The sequence below is a fragment of the Lipotes vexillifer genome, unplaced genomic scaffold (assembly GCF_000442215.2).
Source record: "Lipotes vexillifer unplaced genomic scaffold, Lipotes_vexillifer_v1.1 scaffold308, whole genome shotgun sequence".
NCBI lineage: Eukaryota > Metazoa > Chordata > Mammalia > Artiodactyla > Lipotidae > Lipotes > Lipotes vexillifer.
Window position 1 is genome coordinate 4,159,739 of NW_006792985.1, and position 27,644 is coordinate 4,187,382.

At 37.3% G+C, this 27,644-nt stretch overlaps 1 protein-coding gene across 2 annotated transcripts in view; it reads right to left on the bottom strand.

The window, feature by feature from the left end:
- The window catches only part of PPP2R2A (protein phosphatase 2 regulatory subunit Balpha), an 85,775-nt gene that overhangs the window by 4,930 nt on the left and 53,201 nt on the right, over positions 1-27,644 (bottom strand). For both annotated transcript variants that reach the window (XM_007466174.1, XM_007466175.1), the window contains exons 3-8: positions 25,846-25,943; positions 12,275-12,440; positions 5,127-5,239; positions 4,226-4,403; positions 2,261-2,425; positions 1,165-1,334 (exon numbers count right to left, since the gene is read on the bottom strand). In XM_007466174.1, coding sequence (XP_007466236.1) covers positions 1,165-1,334; positions 2,261-2,425; positions 4,226-4,403; positions 5,127-5,239; positions 12,275-12,440; positions 25,846-25,943 — 890 coding nt within the window. The remainder of the gene's footprint in view (positions 1-1,164; positions 1,335-2,260; positions 2,426-4,225; positions 4,404-5,126; positions 5,240-12,274; positions 12,441-25,845; positions 25,944-27,644) is intronic.

Below are 27,644 nucleotides of genomic sequence, written 5' to 3' on the forward strand. Positions count from 1 at the left end.
AGCTGAATCTGCATATGCCACATTTGAGCATGATGTGACTCTACTCCCAATCACTAATCTAGCACAGCATAGGTAGAAAAACTGCAAATCAGGTAAAACAGGTAAATCATGATAATTCAGCCAAGTTTTAGAGTGCACATACAGGGTTTCTCACCAAACAATGTAAGAGAATGAAGTTAAGGTTCAGACCAATTATTCTCAGTGGGAATGGGGTGGTGGTGGTGATAGTGATGGTGGTGCAGATCACTAGGAGATAGATCAGAATCTCGGCAGTTACACAAATGTAATTTAAAAACAAAGCAGTATTGTATCCCTTTGTTGTTTCAATGTAGCATTTATTTTGAAATTTCAAGTACCATTAAGGAGACTCTTAAGTGGTTCATGTTTGTCAAAGAGGATTAGAAAGTTTGAGAAACATCCTTCTAATTTTACTGAGAACATACAACGTAAAGAAGGTACCATTTATAAATTCTGTGTTCCTAAAGCAGTGTTAAATGTTTTCTACACTGCAGCTTAGGGCATAACACAGGTTTCTACTGGCCCCCCGACCCTGTTCCCAGCTGTGCACATCTTCATTCTCTTCTCCAGAAGAAAGGGATCCACGGTAGCGGCTTGGCTGACAAGAAGACAATCCAGAACTGACATCCTACAACAGAAAGGCAGCTCCTAAAGCTGTCTGCTGGGGTCTCACAAGTCCTTCTCCTTTAGGTTAAGACAACAGTTAATTAGCCAGAAGGAGAATGCCAGTTCACTTGACTGGGCACACCAAAGCTAAGCCCTAGTTCAACTAGCACGATCCAGACTCCATCCAGGACACCTCGACTAGGACTGACCATTCTCCCCAATCCTCTTCCCCCAGACCTTGATAGAGACCGTAATTCCATCCTCACTTTAAATGTAGATAACAGGGGAAAAAAGTTATTACCGAACCAAACTGGTAGCTTTACACTTTAAAACTGAATACACAAACACAACCTATAAAAGTGTATATAAATTTAACATAAGCAAAGGCAGTGTACTCATGGATCTCTGAAGGAAAAAGCCTAATGGTGAACACGCACTGCACTGTACTGCGATTAACACATAGTACAAAATCCTTCTCTATAAACACTTAAAAGTAAGTAAACAGGTTATATACTCACTGAAAGAAAAAATTGCAAATACCTGGTATGTTTCCACAGGCCTGTTTTCCATATTTAAGTCCCAAATTTTGACTGACAAATAGTCTCTAGTCATCATATATCGACCACTATGGCTGAATTTTACATCAGAAATTGAAGAGATGATTTCAGAAAAAAAAGACCTGTTACTCGGATCTTCAGGTTCTTCAAACACTAAAAACAAGCAAAATAGGAGGGCTGAGGGCAATTTGTAAATATTCTGGCTTGGACAAAGCATTTACTCAGAACACCATTCATCAACTTCCTAAGAGTGAGCTAAAAATGGCAGGGTAATAAAGAACCGAAAAACATCTCTCTGGCTATAAGAACATACCCTCCCTGAGAGTTTCTTAAGAGAATGAGAGTGACTCAGTACTGAAGTTGAAGATGCAAAAGGACGTTTGTAGCACAGCACCTTCCAGAGTCATTTGGCTAATTCAGCAGAACCAGACTCACTCAAGATGTCTGACTTCAGTGCACCAATCTGAGGTCCTGCATATACCTCACTGACTTTGCCTGTACTGTCACCATGAGAAACACACCATCCTCACCATTCCAACTCATAGCCGCATTTTATTTTTTTAGTGGCCTGGTAAAATTATTTTGATAAGCAGCATGTACCAATCTTCATGAGTTTTTAAAATCTTCAGCAACTTGAAGATAAGAATAATGCAATCCTTTAATTTTTTTTAACCTGGTACTTTTCAAACCTGTTTAAGCCAAAGAAACCTCATCTCAGAAGAAATCTTCCTAGGAAGCTCAAAACATAAAGGAAGAAAGGAAGGGAGGGAACAAAAGAGAGAAGGGAGGCAGGGAAGAAAGGAACTGCTCTACTTGAATACACGACTGGAGAACCCAACCCAAGTTCCCAAGGAATAGCATTCCATTAAAAATACATCCACTGGGACTCAACAGACATGCCCCCAAGAAAGCCTTCTATGCTCTTCCAGTAGAATAACCTATAATCCCTCATGTCGAGTCAGACAGCTTACCAAAGGGAACAGGAGGTTTAAGACTTGTAAACCGATGTAAATGTAGTTACCATGTCTGAAGACAAACAGAAAATGTTATCATTTGAAAACAAGATGCAATAAACTTACGTTTAGAATGCCTATCACAGAGGGCGGATGCCCTCATGTCACATAACCGAATAGTTCCTTTACTGCTGCTGTATACAAATGTGTTACAACTGTTTGGATGGAATTCTGCTGCTGTAATCACCTCTGTCAGCTCCTCCATATTGGCAGGCTTGATATCCACAATATCTGGACAGCATTTTATTAAGGAATTTTCACTTAGAAAAAAGGTCAAGCATAATTTTATGTTTTTCAAATCTAAAATTCATTCATAGACTTAAGCACAACTATTAATTCTAAACTGCATATTACTACTTACATGAGTATAAATCCCAGAGGGATCAAAACTCTTAATGCTTGAAAAAAAGTCTGAGACGAAAACACGGGCGAATTTTAAATCACCTTAGAATGTAGAGGTCTTTTTTTTCTGAGTATGATACAAACCCCAGAAGCCATAAGAAAAAGACTGACACACCATCTTCCTAAATATTAAGAACTTAGTGTACACTCCAAACAAAACAAAAGGAAAAACCTGTATGGCGGCAAAAAAGGGAAACTGTTCGCACACAAACAATGGAGCTGATTTACTTGATGTCAAAAAGGTGCTTTAAAAACAAAGAAATTCCAATAAGAATATAGGCAAATCCAACGAAAAAATATGGAAAGGAACAAAAAGAAATACAAATGGTTGATAAATATGAAAACATGCTCAAATCTACTCAGGATGAAAGAAGCGAATCAAAACGAGAAGTTTTCACTAACTAGACTGCTAAAGGTATAGGAAAACAGGCTCTTTTATACACTATAAACATACCTCGTTTCATTGTGCTTCACTTTTATTGAGCTTCACAGATACTGCAATTTTTTTTATAAATTGAAGTTTTGTAGCAACCCTGCATCTAGCAAGTCTATCAGCGCCATTTTTCCAACTGCATTTGCTCACTTTGTGTCTCTGTCACATTTTGGTTATTATCACAATATTTCAAACTTTTACATTATTATTACATTTGTTATGGTGATCTGTGATCTTTGATGTCACTATTGTAATTGTTTTGGGGTGCCATGAACTGTGCCCACAAGATGGTGAATTTAGTCAATTGTTGAAAGGACAACCAAGGGCTTAGAACATTACATAAACTTAGTTGATAAAGCAGCAGCAAGGTTTGAGGGTACTGACTCCAGTTCTGAAGGGAAGTTCTACTGTGGGTGAAATGCTGTCAAACAGCACTGCAGACTACAGAGAAATCATTCATGAAAGGAAGAGTCAAAACTGACGTGGCAAACTTCGCTGTGGTCTTATTTCAAAGAAGTTGCCCCAGCTCCTCCACCCTTCAGCAGCCACCACTACAGGTATGCCTGTATTGGTAGAGTATGAATAATAGTAGAGTGTTAATTTTTCAAATGATACCTATTTGGAAAGACATACATTAATACTAGTTATAATAACTAACATTTATCAAGAACTTAAAAACATATATATACACTTCTATATTTATATGTATATAGTATATGTGTGTGTATATATCTCATATATCACACACTTGTATATGCACAGAAAAATTTCAGGAGGATAACATAAACAATGAAAATGAGGTTTGGGAAAGTATTTATACTGCCATGCATCATGACTTGTATGAATTTCTTTTTCCAATCTTATTTTTATAATTAAAAACATTTTTTAAGAATAATACTCCACATATTTGTTTCTGTTACAAGAAACAGCTATTTAAAAAATTTTCTATTTTCATAGGTACAAACAGATGAATTCCTTAAAATTCTAAGAATCCAATTATTAAATTGATACATTATGCTTTTTATCAAATAACTTCAGCCAGTGTTTAATCACTTAAACACAAAGAAAAAATGGTATAAAGTAAGAAGCTACTGTAAAAAGAATCAAAACACACTACGGAGAGATGAAAATAAATCCAGTATGGGCACAACATGCATTCTTTACCAAACACCAAAAAAAAGAAACCAAATGGATACTAAAGCTCCTGTCTGTAATTTCCAGATGCCAAAGATTAATCCGCAAATCATCTGCAGATAAATACGTTTCGTAATCACTATTAATAGAAATTGAGTTGATGTGATATGTATGAGCATTGGCAAATATTCGCCGTGGACTGGCCTCAACCATTAGATCCATGGGCCTAAAGACCGGCACCTGTCAACAAGACACATGAAAAACCATTGATTACAAAATGTTTATTGTTTACAAGAGCACTGAAGGTCCAGAATACTTCATTAATCCAGTTTTTGAGGGAACATAAAACAGTATAATATTACACAGATTTAGTTTTATAAAGCAACTGATGTTTGACTGCTTATTTAAAGTGTTAAAATGGGAAGAAAAATGAAAAATTTACCTTCTTTTACAGATAGCAGTACTATGAGAATTTGCAGTTTTTCCCAGTTTCAATCTTTTGCTTGAAAGACTTGCAAAGCTAATAAATGTTTATAATTTAAAGTGGCTAAAAAGGAAATTAGCCCAAAGCATCTAATTCTTGGTATTTTTTTAATTACAACCAGAAGATTTAGTCCATTTCTATTTTTTTTGATCTCCAAAGAAAGTTAACCTTGAAACTTAACCTTCTAACAGCTGACAATCAAACCATGAGAGCAAAAGAGAGTATGGTGGCACAGTATAAAACACAGGCTTGTGCTGAGTCCTGGTTCAGCCCCTGACCACAGTGAAACCTCTCTGTAGATCAGGGTCTGTTTAAAATTTGAGTTATTAATGTTCTATCTGGTTACCGAATCTTGGGAAAGAGCAGACTGTAATTATTCCTACTGATGTTCTACTGAGTATCTATGATATATAACGGGAATACAAAACGTTATTCATCAGAATTAGAACGTTTTTGTTTTTTTTTTTAAATGTACTTACACGTAGTGTAGTGACTGTAGTAGGATCTCTATACCTTCCATCTTCCTCTTTCAAGTTATACCCTTCTGGTCTTTTGTCCCTTTCACTGATTTTCCATAATTTTATTGTTTTATCTGGGGAGAAAATAAAGAAAGTCCTCAAAAAAAAAGATTAAAACTGATAGAAGAAGAACACTTTAAGATATATTTAAACACACCACTTCGTATCCCAAGAATAAAATCCCTGATCTGACTTAACAGAAAACAAATTTCCTACTACCAGATGAATAAAAACATCCATACACAGAAAAACAGTACAGAAATCACTGTTATGTTAATGGCACTCATAAAATTCCATTTGATATTAAAATCAAGTCACAGCCAGGTCCTTATCCTTCAAAAATAATTAAACCTAAAGGGAAAAAACTGTATATTTATGTACATATAAACACATATATGTCTATACATATATACATATACATATATAATGCTTAATATTTAATTTTGCCAGGAGATGGAAATAACCTAAGTGTCCATCATCGGATGAATGGATAAAGAAGCACATGTGGCACATATATACAATGGAGTATTAGCCATAAACAGAAACGAAATTGAGCTATTTGTAATGAAGTGGATGGACCTAGAGTCTGTCATACAGAGTGAAGTAAGTCAGAAAGAGAAAGACAGGGGCTTCCCTGGTGGCGCAGTGGTTGGGAGTCCGCCTGCCGATGCAGGGGACGCGGGTTCGTGCCCCAGTCCGGGAAGATCCCACATGCCGCGGAGCGGCTAGGCCCGTGAGCCATGGCCGCTGAGCCTGTGTGTCTGGAGCCTGTGCTCCGCAACAGGAGAGGCCACAACAGTGAGAGGCCTGCGTACCGCAAAAAAAAAAGAGAAAGACAAATATTGTATGCTAACACATATATATGGAATTTAAGGGAAAAAAACGTCATGAAGAACCTAGGGGTATAAGACAGGAATAAAGACACAGACCTACTAGAGAATGGACTTGAGGATGTGGAGAGGGGGAAGGGTAAGCTGTGACAAAGTGAGAGAGTGGCATGGACATATATACACTACCAAACGTAAAATAGATAGCTAGTGGAAAGCAGCCGCATAGCACAGGGAGATCAGCTTGGTGCTTTGTGACCACCTAGAGGGGTGGGATAGGGAGGGTGGGAGGGAGGGAGATGCAAGAGGGAAGAGATATAGGAACATATGTATATGTATAACTGATTCACTTTGTTATAAAGCAGAAACTAGCACACCATTGTAAAGCAATTATACTCCAATAAAGATGTAAAAAAATTTTAATTTTTACACAAACAACGAAGTCAGTTAAAATAGCCTACTGTTTAGAATAAAAATGATAAAGAATATCTGTCTCCCTTGGTCACACACTTCCTAGCAGATGCTATCAAAGACTCCATAAATTTCTTCATAGGTCTGGGTGGATCTGTTTTTAAAATCTTTCTTTTCCTCTGTTGCATCAGGGATTCAATTCAAATAAGTAACAGGGCCTGAAAATAATTTACCAATTAAAAGCATACGTCCCCAAGTCCTTTGATCCCTGGTCTGGGAAGATCCCACATGCCATGGAGCAACTATGCCCGTGTGCCACAAATATTGAAGCCCGCGCGCCTAGAGCCCATGCTCCACAACAAGAGAAGCCATTGCAATTAGAAGACCTCTCACCGCAACTAGAGAAAAAGCCCACGCACAGCAACAAAGACCCAATGCACGGGCTTCCCTGGTGGCACAGTGGTTGAGAGTCTGCCTGCCGATGCAGGCTCAGCGGCCACAGCTCACGGGCCCAGCCGCTCCGCAGCATGTGGGATCTTCCCAGACCGGGGCATGAACCTGTGTCCCCTGCATCGGCAGGCGGACTCTCAACCACTGCGCCACCAGGGAAGCCCAATAAGCTTTAATTTTGAAGTAAGTTTAGAGTTACAGAGAAGTTGCAGAGTGTTTCCATATACCCTTCACCCAGTTTTTTCTAATGTCAGCATCTTATGCAACCTCAGTACATTTGTTAAAACTAAGAAATTAACATTCTACATTACCATTAACTAAACTCCAGACTTGACTCTGATGTCACCAGGTTTTCCACTAACGCCTCTTTTCTGTTCCAGGATCCAAATAACACTGTATTAGCTGTCAAGCTTCCTTAGTCTCTCTGACTTTACCAATTTCTCAGACTTTCCTTAGTTTTCTTCACCCTGGCGAGGTATTGTGTAGAATGTCCCTGAACTGGGTATGTCTGCTCTTTCCTCATGATCAGACTGGGATCATGGGTTTTTAGGAAGAGCCCAGAGGCGAAGCGAGTGTATACATAGCACCAACGTGACTTTTCCCCTGGTGCTGTTAGATTTGATCACTTGGTTAAGGCAGTAACTGCCAGGTTTCACTACTTGCCCACTGCCATACTCTATTCTTTGGAAGTGAGTCACTAAGTCCAGTCTACACTTAAAAGGACAATTAAGTTACAGTCCCTGCACAGAGGAATATCTGTCCACATATTATTTGTAATTCTCCTTTGTAACAAGCATTCCTTCTCCCCACTTACTTATTTATTCAATCAACCATTTATATCACTATGGACTCAAGCACGTTTATTTAATATTATACTTTGTGTTACAATCCTGAAACTACACTTATAAAAGTATCACATCCTTAATGGCCCTTCATAAGCAAATGGGTATAACACAATTTGAAAAAGCAGTGCATAAAGGCACCGTAGAACTCTGTCATAGAGAGGTAGCAGGGACTCCTCCAGCCTGGTCACCCCTCTCTGCCTGGTGCAGAAGAGCATGCTACGCTGCCCCTGTGGGTGCCCTTTGCAGAGATGAAGTGTACACAGAGAAAAACTGCTAACTTTACTAACTTGTAACCTAGTATTTCATCTGAACCCTCTGTAATCTTGTTTTTCAGTTATATTGCAGGTAAGTTACATGTGTTTTCTATGTGCTATTTAGTTTATATATATTTATATAATTTAGGTAAAGAATGATATATTTTAGAATATTTAACCTGTCCCAAATCTGTAACATAAATGAGCCAAGGCCTGAATTCTACATTTTGGGAGAAATTATCACCTAAATGTGATAAGGATGACACCCCCGCCCCCCGCACATACACATCCCCATGATTATCTTATGGCCTGTTCAAATTCGTCATCCTTACTAAAGATCCAAATAAATCATGATATACTTATCAAACATTTGAAATAAGACGTAATTAGTGTTTGTGGTTCCTAGTAGTGTTATAGGAAGAAAATTCTAAAAAAAAAAAAAAGGAAGAAGAAAACTTGGGTAAACAGATTTTTAAAACAAATTAAACTTCAAAACAAAAATTTTAAAGTGATAAAATTTGTAACTTAAGAGACTTTTTACAACTTTTAATGGCATAAACAAAGGATCCAGAAGTACTACACAATTTTAGTGCAGTGCCTGGGAACAAGGCAGGTCAGGAATTTTAAAAAAAATCAAAATTCTTATGCTCTACAGTAGTGACCTTTTTATCTGGAGTTTTTGGTCCACAGTTAGAGGTACATGAGAATAATCAAACTCCATAAAACTGCATGCAAGATAATGTGAATATACTCATTTTCTGTGAAGGGGATTATCAGATTCCTCAAAGAGAACTGTTGCTTCCCAAAAGTTAAGAACCACTGCTCTGCAGTGTTTCCCTGCACTGTGAACACTGATAACTAAAGAAGTCCACAACCCCAGCACCCCCCTCACCAGAGGGTCAGACCAGGGAGAACCATGCCACCAACTCTCCTCTGTGGGTGTGCAGCTTTTACATAAAATCCAAAAAGCTTCTTAATAATAAGCTGTTAAAACACAACCTGTTTACGAGTGAACTTTGTATTATTCATATATTCAAAGATCCGAGTCAAGAGATTAGAGTTGGACGTTTTTGCATTGTAGAGAAACTGAGAATTCAGAGAAAGGCAAAAGAAGGCTAAAGAGAAAGAGAAAGAGACCACTTGAAGAAACATTGTGAATAAGTTATAAGAAGGTGACTATTAAGTTATTTAAGTAAAAACAATCTGGGAGGGCTTCCCTGGTGGCGCAGTGGTTGAGAGTCCGCCTGCCGAGGCAGGGGACACGGGTTCGTGCCCCGGTCCGGGAAGATCCCACATGCCGCGGAGCAGCTGGGCACGTGCGCCATGGCCGCTGAGCCTGCACATCCGGAGCCTGTGCTCCGCAACGGGAGAGGCCACAACAGTGAGAGGCCCACGTACCAAAAAAAAACAAAAACAGAAACAAACAAACAAAAAAACAATCTGGGAAACACGTAACAGTTTGTGATGATCGTGGAAAGCCAATACAAAGATGAAAGTAAGATTAATTGGGGTTATTCAAAGCTGGAACATTAGGTCCTATTTTCCACTGCTCTCCCCAGTAGTTTCTAATCTTTTTGTGAGTATAAGACCCATTACCTGTGGGGGGAAAAGGTACTATTATGCTATATCTCACAGAGAAAGCTATACGAAATAACAGAAAGATACTGCTCAGATTTAACAGAAGTTGACATTTTTCCATATTTGCTTTCTCTCTTTTGAAAGAATAAAGCTTTTCAGATACAGATTTTTAAGTCCTACTCCTCTCATCCTTTTTCCTATCTCACCATACCCAGACACAGCAGTTTGTAAAATGTCCATACTTGTTCTAGCCTTCCACAATGCACTCTATTTTTAGCACAAAAAATACAGCCCCCACCCCAAAATTTGTATTTTACTTAGTATTCATTAACAACAAAAAGACAAGAACCTACAATGCACTGTGTAGTGTCCTTTAAAATAATTTGTATTATTAATCAATGATTTTTCAAATTTACACAGGAATCCTATTTGGGAAACACTGTTGATTCTGTCCACAGAAAAGTATTACCTAGATTCACATAACCTGACCCAACCACTGCAATTTCCAGTGGTTTCTCCTTCCATTGAGCTTTTGTAGAGTTTAGTGTCTAGAAAGGCTCGCCTGGTTAAATGATGCCTTATCTCAAATCACAGAGGAGCACATGGAAACCTGCATGGAAGACACGTGTGGATATAAATAACTGAAAGAGATTTAAGATTTAATCCATAAGTGAACTGAAATGGAATTTGCTTCCAAATAATACTGAGAAGGAGGGGGAGAAGTACCTGAGAAACAACTGGTGATGAACTGAGAACTATTGAAGCTGGGTGTTGGGTATATGGGGCTTCATTATTCTGCTTCAGCTTGTACTTTAAAAATTCCCCTCTATAAAAAGTAAAATGATTTAGCCTATAAGAAGTGAACTGGGACTTCCCTGGTGGCGCAGAGGTTAAGAATCCACCAGCCAGTGCAGGGGAAAATGGGTTCGAGCCCTGGTCTGGGAAGATCCCACATGCCACAGAGCAACTAAGCCCATGGGCCACAACTACTGAGTCTGTGAGCCACAACTACTGAGCCCGCGTGTGTACAGCCCGTGCTCTGCAACAAGAGAAGCCACCGCAATGAGAAGCCCGCACACTGCAACGAAGAGTAGCCCCTGCTCGCCGCAACTAGAGAAAGCCCACGTACAGCAATGAAGACCCTATGCAGCCAAAAATTAATTAATCAATTAATTTTTTTAAAAAAGTGAACCGCCAAAATTACTAAGAGCAAACACACTTCCTGGAACATTTAATTCCAAAGCAGAAACTACATAAATGGTATAATTACATAGTATTTGTGTCAAAGAGCAGTATCTGAAGTGCTATTTGAAATAACTTAGTTACCTATGTAAATTAAAACTGAACCAAGATTAGAAGCCAACATGTGACATGAGTAAACATATAACCTCCATCTCGGATGCTCTAAGTTACAAGCTTTAAATCATTATTTCTATTTATTTTTCTTTTAGTAAGAAGAGAGGGGAATGCAGTTTATGTGAAAAGAGAGGGGGTAGATGGTACAGATTTCAATGGACTTGTTAGGGAGAACTTTGACAATCAGAAAAATTGGCATCTAACAGGAAGCAAACATTTATGTTGTCAGCTAGTGGCATCATTCTGGGGAATGCATTTCCAATAATTGGATACAATGGTGATAAGGCCTAAGGTGGATGAGGGCAGCACTTAATACTGTCTACTGGGTCACCCCCGAAGTCACTTGAGTTTACATTCTGCAAGTGCTAAAGAATGGTGAGGTCTAGGTGCTAAAATCTGATTTTATTAACACCGAGGGGATGAGAAAATGAGAGGTTTTCCCCAATCCTTGTGCCAGCCTCAAAAAACTTTTAATCTAAATTTTTTACAGACTATGGCTACCCAGAACACCTGGACGTACCCCTCAATCACTCTAATGCTTCTTCTCTTTAGACTCAAATCCACAGGGATAAACCAGGTCACAACAACTCATGTGAAAAAAATTTAGAAGAACTAAAGAAATGACCCACTTCTTAACCTGTCATAAAGGATTTTAAATTCTGGTAGAGTCATTATATAATTCTAACCGTCACTTAATAACGTTTCCTGAACAAACAAAACAGTGTAAGAAGCATCTTCTTACAGCCATAAGGCTCGCTGGGAAGAAGGCAGTGAGTCAACTCCGGTTTGTGTCCTTCTTGGATGGGGAACAAGTAAGAAGAGTGTTCTCCTAGAGAGTATCCTGGAATGGGGGCCATCCTTTGACAGAGTGTTTTGTATTTACAGTTTGAAATACTCTTTGGAGAGTTAGGCACACTTAAAAAGGAAGAGGAAAGGAAATTAATATTTACCGAGCACTCACTATGTACACTAGGAGTCACAACATCTGCTCCTCACAGCCGTACTGTAACACAGATATTACCATCTCCAGTTTGCAGATGAGAGAAACTTGATTCAGTGTTAGTAACCTGCCCAAGGTGACTAAGCCAAGAAGTGGCAGAAACAGGATCTGACCCAAACCGAATGGTAAAGCTCATTCTTCTCACTACAAACTGTGTGGACTAAAAGAAGTGGACGCCTGAGGATCTCTTTCATAGAATTTAAAAACTAAAAGACAATAAAAAAGGGAAGACAAAAAAGAAGAGTTTACACTCTACATAGGGAAAAAATATTTCCAAATGTCTATTTGTGGAGATCTCTTAACAACTACTCCTCTTTGAAAAGGGGAAAGCATCCTACAGGCTTATGTGTACATACTGGGCATATGAAAAGAAAAAATTTACACTTACCATTGGTAGACAATAAAAACTGAGCAGCATTTTTCTGCGGTAACCACCTAATTTTGTTGATCTTTTCTTCTATTTCTAAACTTTTCAAGTAGTCAAACTCTGGTTCATGGCTCTGAAAGGTGCTGTAAACATTATATTCTCCTCTGCTATGAGACTGGATTTTGTTCTAAAATGGAAACAAAAATATTTGGACCAGTTGAGAAATATTTCAAATTAATCAAACATATAATCAATTCCAACAGATCCTGAATCTTATATACATTATACTGTTTTTTATATTTAAAGGCTTTCAAGGAATAAATACAAATGCTTAAAAGAAAAAAAAGGAAAAGCTAAATAAAGCCTAATAATTAGGCCCAATTCAGGAGGAAAAGTGTTAATAAAATACAGATCAGTTTGCTGATTACTTTACCTTTGTATATGACATAGTACAGAGGACTACTGAGCATACATAACAAAAAGTAAAGATTAAATAAGAAAAGCTCATCAGGAACAGCTGGCTGAGGCACACCTTTCTTTGCCCACTGTTTTAAGGATCAATTCTCTATCTGTTACGTAACACGAGGTATTGTCCTCTTCCTTTCCCTTTCTCATGCCTGCCTTTAGGTCAATTCACTGCTGAAAAACTCTTTAAGAGAAGAGCTCTCATAAATGCAACAGCACATCTGACCCCGACCCCCCCCCTCCCCCCCGCCAAGACCAGAGTTACAGGGCTCTATTACCCACTGAGCCCACATTCAGCAATACCCAGCAGGCCTCACCCCATCAACAACTGCGTACCCTCCTTGAATTATCTTTCTTATATTATGAGCCTAGCACGCACCAACGATTTATTTCACTTAGTGTCATAAGCTATTGGATAAAGAGACTACCTGTGAACTTCCTTAGTTAACACTACCTTAGCAAAAATGAGAATTATAACCATGTTCAGAATTTTACCTTTTAATCCATCATCACATAATCAAAAACCTTTCCACCAAAAACATTAAATGTCTAGTTCAAAAAAACCAATGGAAAAATAGATATTATTTATAATCAACTGTTTTAAGTAAAAGTGAATTAGCAAATGAAACGTTTAAGATTACTTGATAATAAGAATGACCTGTTAGTCATTATTATTATTTCTCCTTATAAAAAGAAAACTTCATTGAATCATCATCTTGTAAGTGTATGTTTTGGGTTGTTTTTTTCCAGTAGCTTGATTATCTGGATCGATCATTCATGGTTACAGTTGTATGTGGGTCCTCTGACAGTAGTATCAATTATTACTGAGTGGGTTTGCCAATACTGAGAATGCAGAGCACACCATAGAACATAATCCACACCGGGGATATGGAAAGGGTAAAAATCAAACTCAGAACCTTGGTCTCATTACCATACTCTTACACCAAATCTGATAACCTAACCCATTTAATGTGTACACGCTAATATCTCACCAGAAGAAATTCTGTAAGTCTTCCACTGAAAGTTACTCAGTCTCTAAACGTTTGTCATGTTACTCTCCAAAAAAAGCTACAATATAATGCAGTGTTTTTAACTTAAGCTAGAGACTATAGTACTATGTACACTAGGTCCCAGAGGTACAGAGAAATTTAATAACACAGAATCTCTAACTTCTGGTAACTTGTGTGTGTGAAACTTTAGTCAAAAGTAGAAATTAAGGTCCATATAATTCAGGTAAGCAAAACAAAGAGCCAAGGTATATGCAGAAACTAGGTCTATCAGGGTCTGTATCTGATGATAAGGAAAAGAAAAGCACAACCATATAAAAATATTTTCTACAACAGAAAAATAACATCATCCTTAAGACTCAAGAATAACCAAATGGGTCTAAACATGATCTATTACATGATTCAGAAACAAAATCATTGGAGGTGTTTGGCCTTCTCAATGGATTGCAAGAAGCACTGTTTCTTTCCGACAGGAGAAAAAAAAAAAATATATATATATATATATGTATATATGTATACACACACACCACACAGGAGAAAGTTACAGCTGACAAGTTAAAGATACATGACGCATGTGGACTCTCTCCTGAAACTATGCTAAAATTACAGTGAACTTTTAAAGACAATGGGTAAGAACAAAAAAATAACAGGAGAGATGACAGCAGCAGTAACAAATGAAAGATGTCATAAAACAGATGCCATAAAACAATGACCGACTTAATGAACTGCAGAGCCGGACCCTAGCAGACAGTGGGATTTTCCCTAAAACGTGGGGAGGGATGTTTACATTATAATGGTCAGGACAGCACTGTTCTCTGCATGAACTAAGTACACTGAGCAAACGAAAAAAAGGAACATAATCCCATGTCCTCAACACTGTGCCACTCGAACAAGAATGCATCAAAGTCAAAGAAGGCTATTTTATTTTTGTTTTAAAAACTCTCCTACAATCAGAGAGAATCATGATACATTCCAGAATGCTTCATATTTGGGTTTTTCTTGCACAGCCTTCCAGAATCTACTTGCACAGCCTTCCAGAATCTATTTTCTTAACCACACAATCTATTTATGTGAAATCTTCTTAATGAATTTAGAAACGCTCCATCCCAACACATGTAATAGTATCTGGCATATAACAGGCATTCAATAAAAATTTTCTAAATGAACAAAAATAAAAGCAAAAAGAATGAATAAAAGGTGGCACTAGTATGGTAAAGGGAAGCTGGAATTAACCTGGCAAATGGAGTATGGTGCAGAAATTACGAAGAATGGGTTAGATGCACACACAGCAAGACAGAAGGTTCTGGGAAACACAGCTCTTAGTGATAAAGTAGGACACAGAATGAGGTGCAAGACAGAGTATTCTTCACATACATTGAAAAACACAGTCCACAAAAACAAAATCACATACTTCAACATGGACACAAACAGAAGCCACAAATACATAAAGGATACTATATCATGATCAAGTTTTAAAGCCACAATGAAGACAGTGTGGTGCTCACACGAGAACTGACAAATATACCAATGGAATAGAACAGATGGCCCAGAAACAGGCCTGAATTTGGACAAAAGTGGCACTGCTGAGCCAGGATGGTCTTCTCACTAAATAGTTTTTGGTTAATTGGCTATTCATATATAATAAAACAAACCCTGACCCCTACTACACCTCAAGCCACTCATGTAAACTGATTCCAGGTGAATCAAAAATATAAATGTGAATATGTCTAGTACAACACTGTCCAAGAGAGCTTTCCGCAAATAGCCTGTATCTGTGCTGTCCAATATGGTAGCCACCAGCCACATGTGGTTACTGAGCACCTGAAATGTAGCTACTGTGACTAAGGAAGTGAACTTTAAATTTTACTTAATTTTAATTAATTAAAATTTAAATAGCCACAGGGATCTACTAACTACCATACTAGAGAGCACAGATCTAAAAGATAAAAGAAATGTAGACCTTCCTGGACCTTGGGGTAGAGAAGTATTTCTCATACAGCACAGAAAAAGCAGTTAGGTCTAGAGAAAACATTGATAAACTGAATTATATTAATAACCTCTATTTGTCAAAAGATACCATTCAGAAAAAATGAAAAGGTAAGTCACAGAATGGAAGATAGATACTTCCAACAAACACAACTGACAAAGGGTTCATATATTCAAAAAGTGCAAAAAGCCTACAAATCAATAAGAAAAATGACAAACAACCCAGCAGAAAAGAAGTGCAAGAGATTTCAGTAGGTACTTCACAAAAGATGATATCCAATGGCCAATAAACACATAAAAGGATGCTGAACCTTGGCGTTAATCAAGAAAAGTACAAATTAAAACCACCATAAGATACCCTCATAACCTCCGAATGTTTAAATTTTAAAATTACTGACAATACAAAGCACTGGCAAAGATGTGGAACAGCTAGAATTTTCATATATCGTTCATGTGAATAAAACTGGCAGAACCACTTTTTACTGTGTTGTCTACTAAAACTAAATGCCTACCCCCCATGACATGATAATTTCATGCATGACAATGTGCACCAAAAAATCTGCTCAAGAGTGTTTGCAGCAGCATTATTAAGCCATGAACTGAAACAACCACAATGTCTGCATCTATTTATAACAGAATGGACAAATTGTGGTCCAGTTTTACAAAAGAACATTATATAGCAATGAAAGTGAGCAAATTATTACACAAACATAAACTGAGCAAAAAGGCCAGACATAAAATACTTACTGTGGATTCCATTTATAAAAAGTTCTATAACTACAAGCCAAACTAAGTGTTAGAAGACAGGTTTACAAGGGGAGGAAAGAGAAAGGAATGACTGAGAAGGGGAATGAGAAGGGTTAAAGGAAGGATGGGAAGTTCTGTGTGTGATAATCCACTAGTCTTTTGTGCACTTTTCTGTGTATATTTCAAAACAGCTTTTTAAAAAATACAGCATAGAAACTGTGCAGCCACTTTGAAAACTGTATGGGCGTTCCTCAAAAAAATAAAAAATAGGGTTTCTCTGGTGACGCAGTGGTTAAGAATACGCCTGCCAATGCAGGGGACACAGGTTCGAGCCCTGGTCGGGTAAGATCCCACCTGCCACGGAGCAGCTAAGCCCGTGCACCACAACTACTGAAGCCCATGCGCCTAGAGCCTGTGCTCCGCAACAAGAGAAGCCACCGCAATGAGACGCCTGCACAATGCAACAAAGAGTAGCCCCCGCTCACCGCAAGTAGAGAAAGCCCGCACACAGCAACGAAGACCCAGCACAGCCAAAAATAAATAAATTTAAAAATAAATTTATTAAAAAAAAAAAAAAAAAAAAGTACTTCCCTAGCGTTCCAGTGGTTAAGACTCCACGTTTCCACTGCAGGGGGCACAGGTTCGATCCCCTGTCAGGGAACTAAGATCCTGCATGCCACGAGGCACAGGTGGGGGGGCGGGGGAAACTACCATATGATCCAGCAATCTGGTATATATCCAAAATAACTGAAAACAGAATCTCAAATGAGATTATTCACAATAGCTAAGAAGTGGAAACAACCTAAATGTCCACCGACTGATAAATGAATAAAGAAAATGTGGTGTGTGTGTGTATAATATACATTTAATGGAATATTATTCAGCCTTAAAAAAAAAAAAGGAACTCCTGTCATAGGCTACAACATGGATGAACCTTAAGGACATTATGCCAAGTGAAATAAGCCAGTCAAAAATGACAAATACTGCATAATTCCACTTATACGGGGTATCTAAATTAGTCAACCTCATAGAAACAGAAAGGAGAATGGTGACTGCCAGGGACTGGAGGGAGTAAGAAGGAAGTTGCTGTTCGGTGGGTACAGAGTTTCAGTTATGCAGAACTGGGGGGTTCTGTTGCATAACAATGTGTATGTGGTTGGCAAAATTGTATTGTACACATGGATATTTTGCCACAATTAAATAACAAACAGCACACAGAAACAAAATACAAATTATAAGAACACATTCAAATGGTTATCTATGAAGGGAGAGGTGCATGGGAGAAGGGGAGCACATTATGCAAATAAGTTAACGTACGTGTGACTACACACGTGCGTGCACGTGTTTGTTTACTTAAAGAAAGGGCCTCGCCATGATCTATAATGGTAGTGTCATGAACTCAAGTATGCCCCTGAGGTTCAGACAAACCAAAACAGAATATAAAACAGCAGTAAAATCCAATGATGTTTGAGCCAAACAAACATTTGGAAAGAGAATTAGAACTTCATTTCTTACACAAAAATAAATTCCAGAGGGAATAATTAAAAGTAAATAAAAGCAGCCCAAAGAAAGTACAATGGCAAATTTCTATATAATTCTGAAGTGAAAAAGAGCTTCTAAGTATAAAAATGAAAGCAAAGAGCAGAGAAAGGTGGACGTCTGTCCGACTAGGTAAGAATATTTAAAGGTTAAAAAAAAGTATACTGGGGGGAAAAGTGCATCTTAAGACAACAGGTTACTATCTTTCATGTGTAAAAGGTCCTTAAAAATAAGTAGGAAAAATATTAACACCCTCCTCTGAAAGATGAAAAGGTCATTTACCTAAAAAATGATCAGTAAATAAATATATGTGTAACTACTCATCATCATTAGTATTCAAAATTAAGGAATAATGTTTTGCCTTTAAACTGATGAAGAATAAAAAAACATGATAATGACCACTGTTTTAATGATGAGAATATGGACAAAGTCATATACTACTGAGAGAAGTATAAATTTACACAGCTTTTCTGGAGGATAATTTGTCCATACTTATTGAAAGCCTTAAAAAGGTACTCAACAATTCCACTTCAAAGTATAACCTAATGAAAAACAATGATGCAAAGATGTATAACAACTTAATGCATAAACAACCGAAGTCAAGTAAATTATGAAATGCTATAGAACCAATTAAATTCATACGGAGATCAATGTTTCTCAACCATGTTAATTTATGCGCAATGCTTCCTTGCTAATACCTTCTGCAGATCCCACAAGCTACATGTTTGTTAAACTGTGTCATTTAAGTTATAAAGACAGACTATGACTCTTCCAAATGACACATGCACTTCCTTCCACTCAGGGTTTGTAAGAGTCTCTTCACTTCCCTGACTGAGACTGAGATTAATGGGAGAAAACATTAGAAGTTACAGAATGATACATACAATATGATACTTTTTCTACAAAACAAAGTAGAGCCCCAGAATAAACACAGATACATAAATTGATCTCTATTCATGTGATGGGATGATTTTGGATTTTTATCTTATTCTTTGTGGAAATGACACACAGTTTTCATATTTTCCACGACAAACGTATTAAGAATAATCAAGAGTTAAAAATGACTTCTTTGGGCTTCCATGATGGCACAGTGGTTTGAGAGTCCGCCTGCTGATGCAGGGAACACGGGTTCGTGCCCTGGTCCGGGAAGATCCCACATGCTGCGGAGCAGCTGGGCCCGTGAGCCACGGCCGCTGAGCCTGTGCGTCCGGAGCCTGTGCTCCGCAACGGGAGAGGCCACAACAGTGAGAGGCCTGCGTACCGCAAAAAAAAAAAAAAAAGACTTCTTTGAAGGAACATCACTTTGAAGGAACTGTGGAACTTGATGTTCCATAACGGCTAATTCTAAATATATAAAAAACTGCCTTGTGTTTTTACTAACTTCCTCTGCCTTAAATGAAACTCTGTGAAAATACAGAAAATATTTACTTTGCTCCTAGACCAAAACATAAAAAATTTTAGGAAACATTAAATGTATTTTCCTTTGATCACATAAAAATGAGGAAAAAAAGGACTTTTTTGTTTTTTGGTGGTACGCGGGTCTCTCACTGTTGTGGCCTCTCCCGTTGCAGAGCACAGGCTCCGGACGCGCAGGCTCAGCGGCCATGGCTCACGGGCCCAGCCGCTCCGCGGCATGTGGGATCTTCCCGGACAGGGGCACGAGCGGACTCTCAACCACTGCGCCACCAGGGAAGCCAAAGAAAAAGGACATTTTTTAAGCTTCCAAATAGAACACTAAGAAAACTTAGTTACTGTTTTTTAAGGCTCCTTTAATTCTATTACTTGTTAGAGACAACCATTTGTTTTATATTTCAAAATGTAGTTGACCCTTGAACAACATGGGGGTTACGGGTGCCAAAATCTAAAATAGTCAATGTGCTATTATTCAGATTATCTAACTACCCAGAATAATTTATTTCTAAAGCATGACACAGAATAAGAGCAGGGCATAGAGCAAATAATTTTAATTACTGGGAATATTAAGAGGTAAACTGAAACTAGAAATCTGGATAATAGATGGCTGAACAAGAGGGGTGGCTGGATGAATGAGTAAATACAAATGAGGACTGGAACCCAGGTCTTTAAACTCGCAGGTCTTTCAAACTCGTTCCAACTTTTCCCTCTCTAAGCCTCTACAGAGAAAACATCATACCTTAATGGCTACTATTAAAAAGTCTGATAAGTACTTTTCTCATTACTATAAAGTTAATGAAACTGATTTTCTTGTGTGATTTATACCACTTAGGCTCATTACTTAGAGGAGTAAGGTTTTTTTTTCATTGTGGATATTCATCCCAATTTATACAGAATTAGCTTTTTTTTTTTACCCACTTGACTAGCTGTGTGATCTTAGAGAAGACATTTACCTTCGCTAAATCTCAATTCATTTATAAATCTGTAATAAATTGAGACATAGTAAGTGTGCATAACATCTTCGTTATTTTACTGTGAAGATTAATAAGATTTAGGGAGCTTGGGAGCTTGGCAGAGGGTCTGGCATATAAACTGTTGTTGCTATACCCATGGCAGAATGGGAAAAGCAATGGACAGGGAATTGGGATATAAGGGTTCTAGAGCAAGGGTTCACTTCTTTGTTAACTGTACAACTTTCCACGAGTAAACCTGCTGTCTGAGCCCCACAGTTTCTTTATTGGTAAAAAGAGACTGCATTACCAGAGGTTACAAATTTGGGGCGCACAGACTACTCAACTCCCAAGGGTCCATGGGATTTTATAAACTCAGATGTGGTAGAAATTTACATGTTATTTTTACTAATCTCTAGCTGAAATTCAGCATTTCTTTCAATTATGGATGTAGCAGCAGGCCACAGTATTAGCAATACCATGACTTTGTCACTATAGAAATGACATGTTTTAAAATCACACTTCAGCTGTTAGTCACAAAAAAAACACATATTGCTCAAAATAAGTATTTTTAATAAATTGAAAAATATATTTCAATAGTTTCCTTCACAATCCTATGTATTTTATGCAATTAAAACATTCTTGAGAAGTCCACAGACTTTACCAGGCTACTGAAGGAAGCTACCCCACAGAAAGGATTAAGAACCCCTGCAAACCCTATAAATTTTAGCTCTTAATTTCTATGAACACATCATATATATATATATATATATATATATATATATATATATATATATATATATATAAAGTTCAGAACAGGCAAAACAAATTCACAGTTCGGGATAGGGGGGTAGTAGTGACAGGATAGAGAGGCTTCTGGAGTGCCAGTAATATCCCATTTTTTGACCCAGATGATAGTTACACAAATGTATTTGTTGTGAAAATCCATAGAACTGTACACATATAATTCTATGCATTTTTCTATATGCATGATCTATCTTGGAAAAACAGTTTAAATATATTTTTAGCTAAGATAGACTTGAAGCTGTATTTTGGAGCTTCATTATCCTGGTATTGGATGCAGTCAATTTTAATTTTAATTTTCTAACAGGTTAAGTACCCAAAGGAGTTTATTAAAAGTAAGTAAGTAAGTAAGTAAATAAATAAATAAATAAAAAGAGGAAAAGTGATGGTGTCTCTCTGGCTTCCAGAAATTCTGACTTGGTGGTTTTGAAGTGCAATCTAGGAATCTGCATTTTAACATTCTGGTTAAAATTTTTAGGTGGTTAGGTGCACTTTTAGGTGATTCTAACATTTTGTACTCTGAAAGCACAACCTTAGATTAAAAAATTGAATGAAAAATGAAGACAGGTAAAGCCTGGTAGCTTAGATAAGGAAGCTTATTTATAGATATTCTGATTTGGAAGAAACCACAGTGGTAGTATTTTCTTGGAACTTCTCATATTCTTTCCACAATATTCCTGACAGGTGGGCATCCAATTCTTGTGTGCTTATTTCCATACACAGAATAAGCTAATCTCTTCTTCCACATGAATCCCTAAGTTACAAGACTCTTCGTAGTCTCTTCTTCTCCTGGCTTTACAGCCTTAGTCCCTTCAACCATTCCTCTCCAATGTTTCTAAACCTGCTATTCTGCTTGGCGCACAGTAAGTACTATGTTAAGTGAACGGTGCCACATCACTCTGAAACAGTAGGATCTGTCCCTTCACTTAAACAACAGACTAAACCAAGCCCTTTCTATAAACGATATTGAATTCCGTTAAACCACATCTTGATTTTGAGTCCCATCCCAGTCTTTCTAAATAATTCAGAAAGGGAATACAAACATATTAACAATACTATCCATCTTTTGAGATAAGCACACTAAGCTTTCTTCTGTACTCTGTTAAGGAGTTTTGGGAATACCACATTAAGAACAAAAAAATGAGAAAGAAATCCTAGAAAGTAACCAGCAGTCACAGAAAACAGAAAACAAACGCTGCATAACGATACAGAAAGAAATCAGAAAGGAACCACCTCTCTGCTCACTTTTATCCTTAACTGTCCCTTAAAAATATCAACCCTCCCCCAACACTTTAGCTTATCATGTATATCAAAAAGCCTCAGAGGAACGTGAAGAAGTTCTGAGCAATCCAAAGCCAACAGGAAATCAACTACCTCAACAGCTACTGATCACCTAATATGAGCACCCATAGAAACAAAGATCCCTTAAAAACTACGGAACATCACAACGTAACAGCTGCATGGAATCTCCCTCCAAATTATGATTATCAGAAGGAATGTATCCCACCATCCACTTTGTTGTCAAAAGCCATTATATACAAGCTGTGAGAATTAGGAAGATGGGTCAGTTATTTCAGGACATGCTATAAAGAACACTGGATTAGACTCAAAATTTTGGACTCTGACCATGTGATGCACATGATGCCTAAAATCGATTTACCCTTGTGCCTCAATTTCCCTACACGCCCTGCTTCTATCACAGAGATTCTGTCAAAAAGAAAACCATTCAAACGTGTTAGTTACAAAAATACTATTAAATAACAGCAGAAAATGTTACAGGAACACCAGGCTGAAATATACTCGAACTGAATGAAGACCCTGTGTATTGACCACCCAGTTTCAGATGGACAGGCAGCAAAGTGTGCCCGACAGAAGACCCTGTTTATTGACCACCCAGTTTCAGATGGACAGGCAGCAAAGTGTGCCCGACCGGATGACAGAAGGGGACCTGCCACACCTGAAGGGTAAAAGTGAGACAGAAAGGTGGGTTAAAGATGTCAAAGTTGGATGTGCAAGGTTCACTGCTGCTACAGTATGATCTTTCTTCTTAATTAAGGGCAATAAAAAAAAGTGGAAATATGTAAATCTCCAGTCAAGTGAATTTTAGCAAGGAACGCTGACACTGTAGACATGATAGTTCAAACATCATTGTGTTTTGCAAAGAGAGCTAGCATCATCATCAGGGTCTAAGAAATGCTCACTTGTTAAGCGCCAGTGTACCTTGGAATGTATGTATTAATAGCTGTGGTTGTTAGAAAAGGCTGGATTAAAATTTAGAGATCCAAGTTCTAATCCCAGAGCTTTGCTATTAAACTAAGCAATATAACTTTGTTATGTAAACTTTTGCTAGGATTTACCTAAATATTAGGAAAAGACTATCTCTAGGTTCTCTTCCAGTTTTTAAACTGTAACACTATTTTACAGACGTATAGCTATGAACTCATAAAATCTAACCTAAATATGTTAGGTATTGATATAAATGTAAGGTACATACATTTATAATCAATGACATAGACGCTGAATGTCCTGAAGACAGCATTATATTAGAAGTTCCAGTATAAGACGGGGCTTAAAAATGTGGAAAATATATTAGGTAAAATGCATCAGATTAATATTAACAAGATCAAGTTTCAAGAGGGAAAGCCAATAATTACCATCTTTGTTATTTAATCTATCCCTTAAAAATTACACTGATATTTACATTAAATAATTTTCAAAAGACACGCTACTAATCTGAGTTTCTAGATAATTAATTTTTTTTTTTTTTTTTTTGGCAGTACGCGGGCCTCTCACTGTTGTGGCCTCTCCCGTTGAGGAGCACAGGCTCCGAACGCGCAGGCTCAATGGCCATGGCTCACGGGCCCAGCCGCTCCGCGGCATGTGGGATCTTCCCGGACTGGGGCACGAACCCGTGTCCCCTGCATTGGCAGGCGGACTCTCAACCACTGCGCCACCAGGGAAGCCCTAGATAATTAATTTTTGTCTTTAACTCTTAAATGCAGTTAAGAATGACAGACAACTTACACTTTTAAATAACACAAAGCCCCCATTTGAAATGTAGGCTCTCTCAGAAACCCTCAATGTAAAGCCCTTCAAGATGGAAGTGCCTAGGAAGTAAACTTAATTTTAAATGCTTTTCTCCAAACACCCTTCTTTAAAACAAAAGTGTAGACTGCCACTAATTTTCAGTTAAAGGAAAAAAAATACACGGAAGGGCAAAAAATGCCTACGGGAAAGCCAGCTCTAAATTCTGCATAACAAAATTAACACTCACATTTTGGTTACCTAACATGAAAGACATTAGAGCGCACTGAGAGATAACATGTTGGAAGTTCTGGGTTCTGGTTGTTAGCTCTGCCACGAAGAAATCAAGTGATCTCTTAATAGCCTGGCTTTCTCATTTGTAAATAAAGGGAAATGGTAATGACCTGTAAGGTTCCATTTCGACTCTTAAGTATTTCAAAATTCTTATGGTCACATTTTTTAGCTGCTTGAAAACAGGAACAGAAAACTGATTTTGCCCCCCTTCCCACAAGATCATTCTCTGTCAAGAAAAGCTTGAGTCTTATTTTCATATTTTCTTCCAACCAAAAATAAATAAATAAATAAAAGGAGACATATTTAGTGTTTGTGCATCTTCGAATCAGACACTATTAATCATTTCTTTTAAAATTAAATTACCTACCTCACTGGGTGTTGTGAGGATTAATTCATTAGTGTTTGTAAAGCACTTTGAGATCCTCAGGTCAAAGGCGCTATAGAAGTGCAAAGTAGTAGTATTATTACTAGATTCTTGCTTATTTAAGGAATTTCACAATCCTTTAAAAGCTAACTCTGTTATGATTTAGACATCTATTTGTAAAACCCTGCATTTTATCCACATTACTTTTAACTCTTCTTGAATATCTTATAGATAGACAGGGGCAGAATGTTTGGAAACAAATGATAAAGGTTTGACTTTGATCTACAAATGGAGGGAGAGACTAAGGGAAAATCCATTGTGACAAATTTTGTTCAGCATAAAATTTTAGTGAGAAATCTTGTCAATCAGATTTAGAAGTGTGCCTAAGTTGTACCCAAAACAAAACCAAACCCTACTTTAATCAGATTCTGCAATGAGAAATTCCTTTCTTCAAAGAGAAAGGGAAACAATTTTCAAATCAACTCCACTTTAAGAGGGGTACTGAGCTTATAAATTATGTTGCATGCGTATACATGCAACTGTCATTTAAAACCTTTATACTTAAATCACAGTAATAGTATTAGTATAAACTGATGTCAAAATAATTGAGCAGCTTTTTCTTTAAACTACGCTCCCACCCCCAATTACACAAAGCAAACTATGCACTGAAAAGAGGTCAAAGCGATTTTGCTTTTATGGAATTTTAAGAGAGAGAAAAAAAAAGAGGGCCAAGGCTTTAAAACCAGTTAAAATCTTTTAGTCCATACTTCCCACCCCTTTCTCTAACCAAATCTTCTCACAATTAAATCAAAACAACACACACACGTACACATACAAACACACAAAACTAAAAGAAACAGAGCCATCTATACATTGGATACTCTGCTCGATAAACACACTTCTTTACAAATCTGCCAACATCCTCTGATGAGATTCTCCAGCATAAGCTCCAGTCCCAAGAGCAAACTGAAATTTAGATATTAAACTTTAAATACTTACCTCCTGCTCCTGTTGAAAGATGACGACTCTACCACCTTTATCTCCGGTTGCTAGTAATTCTCCAGAATGATTAAATTCTACTGTAGAAATTATATCTGCTGTATAATTGAAACAAAAATGAAAAAAAAAGACATTAGTTCTTCTTTCTCAACTCACTAGAGTTTCTTAATGAGAACTTAGCATGTTTTTCCTAATATATTCCAAGTCTATATATCAACCTGCCATCAGAAATAAAGTAAATCTAAAGTTCTTTCATGAATATTTTGGTTCACCCAGAAGAAAAAAAACTCCCCAGAGTAAACCAGTGACACTATTTTAACAAACAGGAACACAACAAATAATAAACACTAGCACTTTATTAATATTTCACTAAATTCATGAATGTAAAAAAACCAATTTGTGAAACATTCTATGACAGCACCATTAAGCATTAATATCTATAATTATTGCGCTAATTTTCTTTCTGATATACTTTTGATAAGCTTCTTTATGCAAACCCAAAGATGGTCTATAAAATTAAGACAGATATAAATAAAATGGGGAAATTTTTAAAATGTAAAAGTAAGTGCAGGTGGAAATTTAACAATCATAAATATATAAATTCAAATTACGGCTTCTTAAACAAATGTTTGCAAATAGAACACACTTATACCAGCAATGCTTTGTGCTAGGCACCTTCAACATGCACAGCTCTTCTTGTGGCTCCCAAACACAGCAGGGGCTACTACAATCAGTCATGTTACACCCAAAGTCGGTGCTAACTTCACAGTCAAGTTCAAATAAAATTATCAGGGTTTTTTCCTTGCTTTTTGACACCAGAGCCATTTTCCTAAAGAAAAAAATCTAAGTTACAGAATTGGGCAGTAAGATAAAGCAATTACACTATACAATTCACCATTTTCACAAGCATTATGCCAAATTAGGAAAGACCCTATCATATGCATGTTATATAAACAATCAAACTTTTACTACAAGAGAAGGGTCATTTTCTTGCCTATATTAGCTAACTGTAAGAATTTTAAAATGTAACTTTATATAGTAAAGAACACTGTATACTTTAAATTTTAAAACTTACTGACCAACGTATTGTATCATATCAATAACCTGTCCAGCACAGCATTCTACCATTTTCATTTTAGTGATTTTTCCAAGTTCAGCTTGATTTTAGAAAGCTTTCTTTGCTTCCTCCATTGTCTAGGTCCAAGGCACCTTACCTTTTTGGAACACTCTTGAGAACCTACTGGAAGTTCACATGCTCTCCCAAGAAACTGTACATATTTAAGTACACAAGAATTTGCATGTAATTTCAAAAGGTTTGGACAGCATCCCACCTCCAGGTTAAAACCTTTAGCCCAGACAACTCACCGTGGCCGGTGGTACCAGGAGGAAAGAATAAATCTAGTGTTTACACTGCATGCAAATGTAACACCACGGTGTAAAACTGAATATACTGTACTATTCTGTAAAGCCCAACATCAATAAATACTTAAAAGCCATTCTATTAGGTGCTCTGTACTGTATTTACTTCTGTAGAAAATATAATAAAGGATTAAAAACATACACAGTCCCTGCACTTAAAGCACATTACAGTAGTTACAGAGAGAAAGTAAGTAGGAGCTAACAATACCAGAACAAATAGTTATATCTTATCTGAAGGTTAGATTCTAAAATCAGGGAACAAGGTAAAAGCCATACATAGTAAAAATTATCTTTAAATTCAAATCCCTCAGACAGGCACCACTTTGGAAATGCAAACTCTTTCTCTTGTTCTTTTAAGTCCAACTCAGCCAATTTTCCCT